General features: G+C 44.5%; 1 protein-coding gene across 2 annotated transcripts in view; it reads left to right on the forward strand.

Moving 5' to 3' along the window:
- The window catches only part of USH1C (USH1 protein network component harmonin), a 108286-nt gene that overhangs the window by 43264 nt on the left and 51133 nt on the right, over positions 1-13889 (forward strand). For both annotated transcript variants that reach the window (XM_075065120.1, XM_075065121.1), the window contains exon 13: positions 6606-6671. In XM_075065120.1, coding sequence (XP_074921221.1) covers positions 6606-6671 — 66 coding nt within the window. The remainder of the gene's footprint in view (positions 1-6605; positions 6672-13889) is intronic.

Genomic DNA, 13889 nt, shown 5'->3' on the forward strand with positions numbered 1-13889 from the left:
TTTTTTTTTATATATATATATATAACCCATCCCCACAGTATATATATATATATAATATATATATATATAAAACAGGAGGGTAACAAATGAAGGCTATCAGTATTTTGCAGATACCAAACCTGGAGGGAGGGAACCAACAGCCACAGGTGATAGTAGGTCTGAAGACTCTCTGGCTCCTCTCCCTTCCTGACAATAGGAAACCAAAGTGGGAGAGGCTGGGAAAGGATTGTCATCTGACCAGGAGGAGAATGAGTGTGCAGGGGCCTGATAGGATCAGAAAAGATGGATGGAGACAGCAGGTTGGACGGAACTGTGTTGGAGAGCAGTGGTAGGGTGAAGAGTGACATCTGGACCATAATCAAGTGCCCACTACCACACAAAGCAGGCTGCCCGAGTACTTGAAGCCCTGCCTTTTTTCAAGGGGATATGTCATTGTGACAGGGTTGGGCCAGATGGCTACAGGAGAGTGATTGTATTTGAATCCAGGAAGTGGGCGGGCAGAAGGTCCACTGCTAAAGGACCTTCCCCCAAGCCTAAGGGGAGTATCCACAGGACTGGGATACCAAGCGAATATGGGGAACAACTAAAGATTAAAAAAGGACAGGAGTGAGGTCAGAGGGCTAAACAAAGGGACCTGACGGGGACACCGAGCAGAGAACCCCGGACAGCCTCCACTGCTCCTTGAAGGTATCAAGGGAGCCAGTGGATGCTGCCCAGAAGAACTCTGCCCAGATGCATGAGCAGATGGAAGATCGGAAATAGGCCCCACAGTCACAGGAGACCCCGTCAGCCAACTTCCTCTCCCTGGTTTTATAGATGGCCATTTTGGCCAGGGCTAGGAAGAGGCTGACAAGGAGGTCCCACGACTTCGTGGGGCCACAGATAGGGAGTACGTAGATGAGAACGTGATGTTCAAGAGGAGCCAGAATAGGGGCTGCAACCTGGCACACTTCAGGTAAATGTGCACCAGGGTCTCACTCACACCACAGAAGGGCAGGTATCTGGGACGGGGGTGAACCGCACCAAGTACACACCTATGCTCATGGCTCCATGATGGAGCCACCAGCTGATGTCCCCGGTGGGTCTCGGGAGCAGGGCGGAGTATAGGCTGGCCCACCAGGGCTCTTCACCCTCCAGAGGTGGCAGGAGGTCCTGCCATTTGGTATCGGGGCGGGACGCGAGGGTGAGGTAGTGAAGGGTGTGGAGCACGAGTGTGTACAGATGTTGCCTTGGCATGGTCCAAAACAGAACTGGCTGCAAGTCATGCAGCCAGCTCACGGTAAAGGGATGGAACAGCCAGGTAGGTCCACGGGGAAGGGGCCCGAAGAAAATATCCAGAGGGCCTGAGGTGGAAGGTGGGTGGAGGGTTCCCTCTCACAGGACCTGGCTGAGGAAACCCCGAGCACTGGGTGGTAAAGTGGCCCTCACCTCCTGAAGTACATGCTGGGGAGTACGAGGCCTGGAGAGCCCCATGCACCAACCAAGTATCAGGGAATCCAGTCAGTCTCCCCAGTTGTAGTCCAGGAGGTCTCTGACTCTGGTGACTTCTGCCAGGACCAACCTCTGCACACGGAGCTGGGGGTTGTGTAGCAGGAGCTCTGTGAGGAGATCTGCGCCTCGGTGACCGCCATCGACCTGGTCACTGAGAGCAGTTTCCAGGTCTGGAGGAGGTCCTGGTAGGAGACCAACAGCCCAGAGAGGTCTCGCAGAAGACCTCTCAGATGGAGATAAAGGAGCTGCCGGTCGTATCAGAGCCTCAGAAGCAGCACAGCAAGGCATACGCCAGTGTGCTCCACGCCAGACTATCTGCACCATAGGGGAACCTCTGCAGGGCCTGGAGGGAGAAGACATGGATCTGAGCATGCAGGCACTTCAGACCCTGTTGTCCCTCCTCCAGGAGTAGGTGGAGGACCCCTGCAGAGACCAAGTGCAGTCCAGGCCAGAAGAACTCCAGAATCGACGTCTGTGAAAAAGAAAAACTAAGCTAAGCAGAACTACAGAGGCTGCAAAAACTAATGAGACAGCGAAGGCCAGCAAGGGGGAAAACAAAGTCTCACATCCCTAAAGCCGGTGTGATTTGGGAAAGCTGAAGAAGCCACAAAAAGCTGGTTTGGACTGGGACAAAGAGCACGGGGAAAAAAGGTCCCTGAACAAAATGCCCCCAAAAGAACCCAGAACTTAAAAACCCTCCTGAAAGCTAAAGCAAGTCAGAGATCAACAGCTGACCCTAGATGACTTGTGCACAAGACAGAACTGTCATCTACCCTTCCCCCTCTTCTTCTTAAGTTACGCCCAGGCTGGGCCAGCCTTGGGTTGTGTGTGTGTAAGTATTAAAGTGGGGATAGGGCTCGGGGCACTAATGCTTTCTACCTTCCTGTGAGTGACATGGGGAGCACCCCGCACTCACCACTGTTATTTTATCAATAAAGCTTTAAAGCTTAAACACTTGGTGTGCCCCTTCTCCTCTAATGATTCTGCTGCCTCAGCCTGGTCACCTGATGCCTTAGACAGATTGGTAACATAAATCTCTCACATTTGGCCTGGAAGCCCAGGGCTGGGATCAGGGTGTTGAGTAGGTGCCAGAGCATGGATAGGACTAGCTGGCTGAGCACCAGTGCCCTCCCTCAGAGGCAGAGGCACTGGAGTAGTCCTGTCCCTTTCCGGAGCCACTCTACCACCCTGCCCTCTAAACCTAGCCAGTTCGCCAGCGGAGACAGATGCATGGCAGAAAGGTAAACACTGCAATAGAACAGAAAACTCACGCTCCACTGGATGGCCTCAAGCACAGGTGGAAGGGAGGGAGCTCGCCTGCCCCCTGACCCCAACCACTAGGCCAGAGCTCTTGACCTTGGAGATCTGGGCAGAGGAGGCCGCCAAGTAGATGGCCTCACAAGCCTCCACCCGCAACAAGCTGCCCAGGTCCTGGACCACAAGGAGCACGTCGTCGCGTATGCCGACAGGACCAGCCGCACCTCTGGCTCTTGCAGACCAACCCCATCAGCCTCTGGCAGAGGAGACGGAGGAAGGGCTTGATCACCAGAACATTCAGCTGGCCCAAGAGGGGGCCCCCTGCCATACTCCCCGCCCAAAGCTGACCGGCTCGGTCAGGGTCCAGTTGAGCCTGACCAGACACTCTGTGGAGAAAGCCCACAAACTGAGATTCAAAGCCAAACACTCGCAGAGTGCCCAAGAGGAGATACCTGTGGTCCACCCTGTCAAACGCCTTCTCCTGATCCAGGGACAGAAGGGTGAATGACAGACCATTCCTACACCCGAGCTCCAAGAGATCCTGGACCAAATACAGATTATCAAACATGGTACGGCCCAGGATGGTGTAGGTTTGCTCGGGGTGGACCACATCCACCAGCACGGACCCCAGCTGCAGCGAGATGGCCTTTGCTACGACTTTGTAGTCTATGCTGAGGATCAAGACGGGACGCCAATTCCGAAGGTCACGGGGGTCCCCCTTCTTCAGACACAAGATGAGCACAGCTCGTCTGCACGACAGGGGGAGAATCCCACTCTCTAAGGACTTGGCCCAGATGGTGACAAGGTATGGGCCGAGGACATCCCAGAACAAGCGGTAGAACTCCACGGTCAGCCTATCCATGCCCAGGGATTTATTGGTGGGCATGCGGCAGAGGGCTTCCAAGAACTCAGCCAGGGTGAGAGACAGCTCTAGCTGGTCTCAGTCACCCATGCTGACCATCAGGAGTCCATCCTAGAGCACTCAGCAAGCGTCAGGATTGGTCGGATATGGGGATAAAAGGCCTGCATAGAAGGCCCTGGCCCTCCTGCACATCTTTGCCAAATCTGTGAGGGGGGTGCCGTCCTCTGCCAGGAGGCAGGTGACGTGCTTCTTGCCCCCCCTCCATTTCTCCAGGGCATAGAGGGAGGCAGATGCGAGGTTGAACAAAGACGCCCCAGGCCCGATGGTCCTCAAAGGCCCGGAGCTCCTTCTGCTTCTCCTGGCATGCTTTGCAGAGGGATTGATCCTTGGGGCTGGCAGACAGATGTCTCTCTCACTCTAAGATCTCCTGTTCCAACTGCTCTATCACCGCATCCCTCCATTGGCTTGCACCCCGGGTGTAGTTGCGGCAGAAGAGTCGGCGTGCACCTTCCCCACATCCCACCACCACCGTGCCGAGGAAAAGGCACACCTCTGCCCTCGCCAGGCCAGCCAGAACTCCTGGAAGGACACCACAAAGCCCACATCCTCTAACAAGCTGTTACTAAAATACCAATAGGGTTGAGCCAGGTGACTACAGGAGACTGATAGAAGGCAGATCTATTAACCTCAGATTAAGCAGGTCCCTTTTCCCTGGGTAAGGTAACAGGGGTGGTTCCAGAACCATCAGGAACTTGCTGGAACCAATTAAGGCAGGCAGGCTAATTAGAACACCTGGTTTAAAAAGGACCTGACTTCAATCAGTGAGGGGCACCCAAGGAGCTGAGAGTGAGAGGTGGTGCTGCTGGAGAGTACAAACTCTATCTGGCATCAGGAGGTAGGTCCAGTGGTGAGGATAAAGAAGGTGTTGGGAAGAGGCCATGGGGAAGTAGCCCAGGGAGTTGTAGCTGTCACACAGCTGTTACACAAAGCACTGTAGACAGCTGTGATCCACAGGGCCCTGGACTGGAACCTGGACTAAAGGGGGCGGGCCGGGTTCCCTCCATCCCTCTCCCATCTATTGGATATAAGAGGAGTTGACTTGGACTGTGGGTCCCACCAGAGGGGAAGGTCCCTGGCCTGTCCCCCGACCCACTTGGTGGATCAGCAGAGACTGTGGGGATTGTTCTCCTTCCTTTTCCCCATTTTGGCCAATGATGAGGTTAGCTGCATTTGATCTACTCTGCTAAGCGTGTAGTTACGTTTACTATAGAGAGTATATTTTCAATAATTCTAAAAACCACAGTATCAACTGGGGAGAATGATGCTTTCTTCAGCTAATGCTAAAACTTTTTGATTAAAATTCTTCTGACTTTAAAGCCTTTATATCTCACATTAACAGGATGTTCCACAGCTGTGACCAAAGTTACTATAGGCTCCCATACTCATCTAGGCTGCCTATTTATTAAAAGGAAGCCAATTCATTTGTGAGTAACCAGGTCAAGAATACAGAAAGAAAGCCATTGGCCTGAGTCGGTGTGGTTGTCTATGGGTATATCTACGCTACCCGCCGGATCGACGGGTAGTGATTGATCTATTGGGGATCGATTTATCATGTCTAGTGTAGACGCAATAAAATCAATCCCCAATCGCTCTGCTGTCGACTCCGGAACTCCACCATGGCGAGAGGTGGAAGCGGAGTCGATGGGGGAGCGGCAGCGGTTGACTCACCGCCGTCCTCACGGCCAGGTAAATTGACCTAAGATAAGCTGACTTCAGCTACGCAAGTTGCGTATCTTAGATTGACTCCCCCCACTAGTGTCGACCTAAACTCTGTTGTGGCAAGTACTCACCAAGAAATACATGGAGGCCTGGGTTCTATGTTCCCTGTTGATCTCTTTCCATACCTTGAGGTATCATCAGTCACCTTTCTCCCCTTGTCTAGAGACAAATGTCCTGTCCACTTCCAGTTGTGCATGTTTGCCTAGAAAATTTCACACAAGTAAGTAGGGAGAGCAACTTGAATGTGGATGATTTTCTGACACTTTACCACTGAAGTAAAGTTGTCCTAAAGTTGTCTCATTCTGTGGAATTAGAATTTCTTCATCAGATATCATGTGCAAAGTCACCTGTCTCTAAAGTGAATGGCTTTTATTACTCATTGGATGATAAAAGATATTCCTATATTATTAACAATGATTTGGCAATAGAAAGGTTGCACTTAATATGTCAGTGCTCATGCTTTTTGCAGTAGTTTACCTAGTTACTTTTGTTTTATCTTTGTTTATTGAGAAGTGGAGGGGAGAAGCAGCATATATGCCTATATTATTTTTTGACAAATTTCTTTAAAAACTTCTCATCATATCTCTCTCATTTTAATTTTGTGGCAAAGTATATAGTCCATGAGCTTGTCTTTTTCCTTAGAGTTAGCAAAGTTACCGTGTGAATTCAGTCTGTACCTACACTTCAGAGCCATCATCAGGGACATCTGTCTTGGGCCTGGTGAGCCTTTCAGTTTCCCTGGCTGTCAGTTAGCTGGAACAGAAACCATCCCTCCACTCTTGAAGTGGGACATCAGTAAACTCCATCACCTCCAATATCATTACCCAATGCGCGATTGTCATTGAGCTGGGCAGTCAGACTCCATCCCATCACAGAGAACATGGTTGGACAGCTGCAGAATGCATTAAAAAGTTATCTTTGAGGGTCAGAGTGGCTTCAGAATTTACAGAAGTGACATGATGTGTTGCTCAGGTGGGCTATGGAGAACATCGGGAATCATCGAGCAGGCATGATGAGGTCTAGGAATGTTAATGAACCCTTTTTTAAATATTGGAAACTCATGTGTCATGTTCTCCCAGTGCATATTTGTTCTCATTTATTTTATATATATATATATATATATATATATATATATATATATTTGTTTTACACTAGCATACACATGACAACTTATTTTTCTCTAAATATTCTAAATGCAAATTTCTCTGTATTGCAGAAGGAAACTGGAGATTTCTCAAAAGGCTGCAGAAGAAGAAGAAAGATACCGTAAAGAAATTGAACAGTAAGTAATCATTTTCCTCCTGTGCTATGTATGTTGCATATGCACATGTAAAGACAAATTAAATACTAGAGTTTGTTTAAAAAGAAAAAAAAAAATTGTCAACATTTTTTTCCACCAAAACATGGCAATTTTGTCAAAATGGAATTTTTTACAGGAAATGTCTGTTTTCAATGAAAAAATTGAGGTTCAGTGAAAATTGAATTTTTTCAAGTTTGTGACCAAAAACTGAAAAAAAAATTGTATAGTCAAGTGAAAAAGTTCAGTAAAACTTCATATTTTTGCCCACGTATCTCAAATTTTTCAGTTTTCAACAAAACCTCCAAAATCTTCATAGAAAATTTTTGATGAAAAGGAAACAGTTTTACATTTTCATCAAGGAGTTAAATGGGCAAGGAAAAAAAAGATCAGCCTTTCCTTACCTGCTCTAGTGTATATATATTTCACATCTGAATGAAATTTATCTTCAGGACTGCGAAGGTGCTGTTTTAAAGCAGCTTATGATAATTCCAAATGTAGAGCATACAGACTGTTTTTTCTGAGTGACATATGCTGGAAATCTCTGTCAATTCTACAACATTCTGGTGATTTCTCAAAATTGTAGATGACAATTTCCTAACTCAAGAAGTGTTGCATCCAACAGAGGGGAATTCTCTATTAGACCTTACCTTGATAGATAAAGAGGAATTGACTGCAGAACTTAAACGTAGTTTGTAAGGTCCAGTGACCATGACATGATTATATTTGTTGTATGCAAACAATAAAGTCCAAAGCAGTGACATTATGTACTAGGTTCTTTATAAGGGCCTATTTTATAAAGCTGAAAATAACTGTGAGCCACAGCAGATGGGAGAAAAAACTTTCACACAAAAATGTTAGTGATCATTCGGAACTGTTTCAGATGCCCCAAAAGCCACAACTGAGAGTTAAGGTTACCCGGGTTAGAAAAGCAGCGTGGCTTAGAAGGGAGGTTGAAAGAAGAAATAAAAATAAAAAGATAACGTATAACACATGGGTGGGGGAGAAAGGGAGAGATGATAATATATATAAGTCAGAAGCTAGAAATTGTAGAAAATTCGTAAGGGAATCAAAAGAACTCAAAGAAAAATCCATGGCCAGCAGAATTAAGGACAATAAGGAAGACTCTTTATGATAACAAGAACAAAAGAAATCCTAACTATGGTGTTAACATATTACTAGATGTAAATGTCAGATTTGTCAATAACAATGCAAAAAAGGCACAAATCATAGATTATTAGGGTTGGAAGGGACCTCAGGAGATCATCTAGTCCAACCCCCTGCTCAAAGCAGGACTAACCCCCAAATGGGCCGTCAAGGATTGAACTCACAACCCTGGGTTTAGCAGGCCAATGCTCAAACCACTGAGCTATCCCTTCCCCCAGTGTTCAATACATTTCTGGTTTGTACATTGGAAAAAGCAAGGTGATGATGTATTCATATCATAGGAGGTGTTGGTGGAGGACAAAATAGTTTCCATTTTTAAAGTGACTAAGAAGGATGTTAAACAGCAGCTACTAAAATATGTCTAGATAACTTGTATCCAAGACTTTTAAAAGAGCTGGTCAAGGGACTCTCTGGCCTGGACTGTTGACTTTTAATAAATCTTGAAGCAGTGGGGAAGTTCCAGAGGTCTCGAAAAATTTAATGTTGTGCCATTATATAATAAAAAGCTAAATAGGCTGAGCCGAGTAACTATAGGCCTGTCAACTTGACTTCCATCCAATGCAAAACAATAGAGTGGCTGATACAGGACTTGATTCATAAACAATTGAAGGAAGGTAATATAACTAATGCCAACACTGATTTGTGAAAAATATCTTGTTAAATTAACTCTTGCTTTTTGAAGAGATTACAAATTTGGCTGGTAAAGGTGACAGTGTTAAGAACATAAGAATGGCCATACTGGGTCAGACCAAAGGTTCATCCAGCCCAGTATCCTGTTTGTCGACAGTGACCAATGCCAGGTGTCCCAGAGGGAGTGAACCTAACAGGTAATGATCAAGTGATCTCTTTCCTTCCATCCATCTCCACCCTCTGACAAACAGAGGCTAAGGACACCGTTCCTTACCCATCCTGGCTAATAGCCATTAATGGACTTAACCTCCATGAATTGATCTAGTTCTCTTTTAAACCCTGTTATAGTCCTAGCCTTCACAACCTCCTCAGGCAAGGAGTTCCACAAGTTGACTGTGCACTGTCTGAAGACGAACTTCCTTTTATTTGTTTTAAACCTGCTGCCCATTGATTTCATTTGGTGGCCTCTAGATTTTATATTACGGGAACAAATAAATAAGTTTTCTTTATTCACTTTCTCCACACACTCATGATTTTATAGCTCTATCATATCCGCCCTTAGTCTCCTCATTCCCAAGCTGAAAAGCCCTAGCCTCTTTAATCTCTCCTCATATAGGACCCCTTCCAAACCCCTAATCATTTTATTTGCCCTTCTCTGAACCTTTTCTAATGCCAATATATCTTTTTTGAGATAAGGAGACCACATCTGTATGCAGTATTCAAGATGTGGGTGTACCGTGGATTTATATAAAGGCAATAAGATATTCTCCATCTTATTCTCTATCCCCTTTGTAATGATTTCTAACATCCTGTTTGATTTTTTGACTGCCTCTGCACACTGCGTAGACATCTTCAGAGAACTGTCCACGATTACTCCAAGATCTCTTTCCTGATTAGTTGTAGCTAATTTAGCGCCCATCATATTGTATGTGTAGTTGGGGTTATTTTTTCCAGTGTTTATTACTTTACATTTATCCACATTAAATTTAATGGAATATAGTTAGACATCTGTAAAGCATTTGACTTGATACCACATGAAATTTTGATTAGGAAACTGCAATGATATAAAATCAACACGGAACATATTAGATCCATTAAAAACTGACTCACTGAGAGGTCTGAAAATATAATTGTTAATAGGGAATCATTGAGCAGGTATGTTTCTAGCAAGGCCCTACTGGGGTCAGTTCTTGGCCCTATGCTATTTAACATTTTGTATCAGTGATCTGGAAGAAAACATAAAGTCATTGCTAGTAAAGTTTGTAGATGACACGAAGATTGGGAGAATAGTAAATAATAAGAGAACAGGTCACTGAGCGATCTGGAACACTTGGTAAACTGAGCACAATCAAAATATATGAGAATCAATACAACCAAGGGTAAGGTTGTACGTCTAGGAACAAAGAGCATAGGCCAGCCATACAGCATGGGAAACTCTATTCTGAAAAGCAGTAACTGAAAAAGACTTGAGGGCCCTGGGAATATGAGATGAACATGAGCTTGCAGCACAATGCTGTGGCTAAAAGGACTAATGCAATCGTTGGATGTAAACATGGGGGTCTTTCAGTAGGAGTAGGGAAATTAGCTACGTATTTGTCACTGGTACAACTGTTAGTGGTCTGTGTCTTGTTCTGGTGTCTGCACTTCAAGAAGGATACTGAAAAATTGGAGAGGATTCAGAGAAGAGCCATGAGAATGATTAAAGGAAGAGAAAACATGCCTTATAATGAGACACTCGAGCTCAACCTGTTTAAATTATCAAAATGGTAAGGGTGATTCTGATCAGTCTAAAGTAACTACATGGCAAACAAAAATTTGATGATAGAGCGCTCATTGTTCTAGCAGACAAAAATAACTAGATTAAGTGACTGGAATTTGAATCTAGACACATTCAAACTAGCAATAAGATGCAAATTTATAATAGAGAAGGTAATTAATCATTGGAGCAACATACCAAGGACTGTGATGCATCCTTCATCACTGGAAATTTGTAAATCAAGAGTGGAGGCTTTTCTAAAAGAGTTGATCTGCTAATAACCACAGCTATTGGACTTGAACTAGGAATTAATTCAAGGAAGTCCTGTGGTTTGTGTTATGCAAGAGGTTAGACTAGATGATCATAATGGTCCCTTATGGCCTTAAAATCTATGAAGGCCTTCTGGCAGCCCATCCATCAATGGTACTAAAAAGCAAGTTGGATGCAACTATCAATGTAATTTAAATACTGCTGTACATTTAGAACTGAAGGGGGGAAAACAACCAATCACGATGTGGTTCATTGTTTTAATGTATGTTATCACTTTCTCTTCTGAACAATTTTGACAAATTATATGATAGTATGAAATTGGAAAATTAGTGTTGGAGATTTCATATTCTATAATTGTTCTGATGCAGCTTTCTGTAACTGTAATTTACTCTGAAATATTCAGACATGCATCTCCTGTCACATTAAACAACTTTCCACCTGCATCATTTCATTTGACTGCTTTTGATCTATCTATATTAGAAGCTGAAATCCTGCACAACAGACAGGGCATGCACAGGGCTCTCTGAATCAGTGATGGCATGTTGGATGCAGAACGGAGTATATTTCCCCAACTGCCATGACGGCCATCAGGGACCAGAGCAGTTTCTGGCAACCCCAGGATTGGGGTACAAAAATGCACATACATATACCAGCCATCTCCACACTGGAGTCTGTGTCAGCACAGGGATGTCTTCAATTTACAATGTTTTCCTGTTCTCATACTGTATTGAAAAAATTGCTTCAATAACAGCAAAGGATGGTATGCAAGCAAACAAAGAATTCCTTTTCCAAAGCCAACTTGTCTGCCTCACTGTCATGATGAATGCCTTTGGTACCTGTAGACTCCATCTGAACTTCATAACCAGTTATCAGGTTCTGCTGCCTAAATTACTGTGAAGCTGATGTATCACCATACCTGAAGTTCTTTAAGTAACCTCAGTAGCTTTATTTCAGCACTTCACGAATGCAACATCAGCAAGTGGAGTTTGCAGCTTACAAGCTCTGCTATCATTAGTGTTCGTGCACATGACAGGTAACATTTTCAAAAGCACCTAAGTGACTTATGGTATGTCTACGCAGAATTTTGGAGAGAGCCTCCCAGCCCAGGTCAACAGACTGGAGCTATCCGGGCTTGCACAAAATAGCTGTCTAGACAGCGCTCTGAAATTTCAACTCACACTGAAGCTCAGACTCTGAACTTATGCTCCCAAGTCACCTGGGTTCTTTAGAGCATGTTACCCACAATAACTATTTCAGGCCATGTGGTTGGTTTCAATGAAGAGTTTCAAAGGCTTCAGCAAGCAGTGCTACCAATACTCTCACTTCAGTGAGGTCGTACTTTGAAAATCTCTTATCAATCCTTGTGTTCTGAGCATGAATACAAGTCTTTGCCTTAGCATCTCTGTAGCCTGCAGCCTTTCGTGGCGGAGCAAACCCTATTTAACAAAAATCTGTAACTGTACAGAATGAGTTATGTTCTGTAGGTTGCAATTTGTTTACAGGAACTAGGAAGATGGATCTTCCAAGGAAACTGTTGGCTCTGTGTCATATGTTAGTAGTACTATTTTATGAATCACCCTTCCGGACCTATTGGCATATTGTTTTATATTAAAGTCTACTCTACTAGCAGTTACATTAGCCAGAACATGCAGGGCAACCTCTCAGTTATTGGTCTTGACTCTGTTGCTACCAAATAATTTAATTACTAGACTAACCTCCTCTGATGTATATTGAGTAGAGTCCTCTGCATATGTGTGGGGCTTTTTTAAATCTTTTTTTTTTTCTTTTGGTCTTTTAACTAACTCCAAACATTGTTTATTTGTCATGTAATGCAAGTAGCAGCAACAGCAGTGGCTATATGAGATTCAAATCCAAAGTCCATAAATTAGGGTTATCATGTGGATCTGTGACACTGAAGGACTTTGCTACCATAAACCAGTGAATTACACTATGACATGACACAGTTGAAAATATATCTTTTCATCATTGAGAGGTGTGCTCTATGGTACAAAATTCAGCAACAGCAGAAATGCTGCATTATATTATTGGATTATGTGTCACTTGTGATTGCAGCAATCTTTAACAAGTTATGAGAAATGGGAGGAAATGTTATATACAGTTATTCCTTGTTCAAACATTTTTATTTTACTATCTATTTTTATTTATTAGCAAAATGCCCAAGACTGTGCTTGGCATGTTGCCGTACAGGTAAAACATAATCTCCATCTCAGTGGTTTTACAATCTGTTTGCAGATGTGACCCAAAACAACAGAGCTGATAAAACAGTAGTAGGTGGGAGGATGGAAGGAGTTAAATCAAGAGGATTAGAGGGTTACTCAGATAAAGCTCTGGACAGCTTGGTGGAGCAAAAATTGTTTTCAGAAATATAAGGAAAGTGGAATCCTTATGATTCATTTCTTGTAATTGCCATGGAGGATGTGGCTCCTGAGGAAGGATATGTCAGATATATTGTACAGACTCTGCAGTTTCAGTCAAACATTGTTTATTTGTCATGTAATGCCAATATCAGCAATAGTGGGGGCTATTCTGTGTTAAATTCTCCATCATCAATCTAGCTGTTTTTGCCTCTAGGCACCGAATACGTGGCTGGTCCTGACCTAGTTCACGTCAGTAGGCAGCGTCCCCCATACACCTGATGTAAATCTCAATTTAGCTCTCCAATCACCATTTTACTGCCATAGCTCTCGCACTTTTGTGTTGAGCTGGATTTCCATTTTCGGAAGAATATCGGCTTGCCATGAATAACTACTCAAACCTTGACATTTAACCATATTGCATTCCTGTTTCCTTTTATTGTTTAGGTTTTCTGTAGGAAGAGTGGGGGGATGGTTATGTGTACACCAGCTTGGACTTCTGTTGTTGTGTGCTGTGAGAAATCTCCACTGAGAGTGGGTGGAGTCTAAGGATTTTAAGCAGGGTTTTTGCAAAGGGCATTAAAAAGTTAGGCATCCAACTCCCACTGAAGGTTAGTGGGACATGAGATCCTAAGTCGCATTTGTGCCAATATTTCCCTTACCTCCCCCAAATCTCCTTATTTCTGATCACGGTGTGACAGGTTCCCCCAGGGTGCGACCTGGAATTAGGGTACCACTGAGCCCTCTGACCCACCAGCCTGGGCTCCCTCTCACACTGTGCTGCTGTGACAAGTTGCAGAGCCCCCCAAGCTTGCACTTTCACCAGCATTCACACAGGCAGGACACACCCAGCTGCAGTTACATGCAGGCTCTCTAACCACCAGCCTTGGACCCCAGAGCACTACTGTCCTGCCCTGGTCAAATCTGACCAGTATATAGGTTTAGCACCCAGTCCACCTCTCCCTCAATGTGAAGATGACCATGCATGCTCGTGGTAACCAAGCT

This window comes from Chelonoidis abingdonii, chromosome 4, assembly GCF_003597395.2.
Source record: "Chelonoidis abingdonii isolate Lonesome George chromosome 4, CheloAbing_2.0, whole genome shotgun sequence".
Taxonomy (NCBI): domain Eukaryota; kingdom Metazoa; phylum Chordata; order Testudines; family Testudinidae; genus Chelonoidis; species Chelonoidis abingdonii.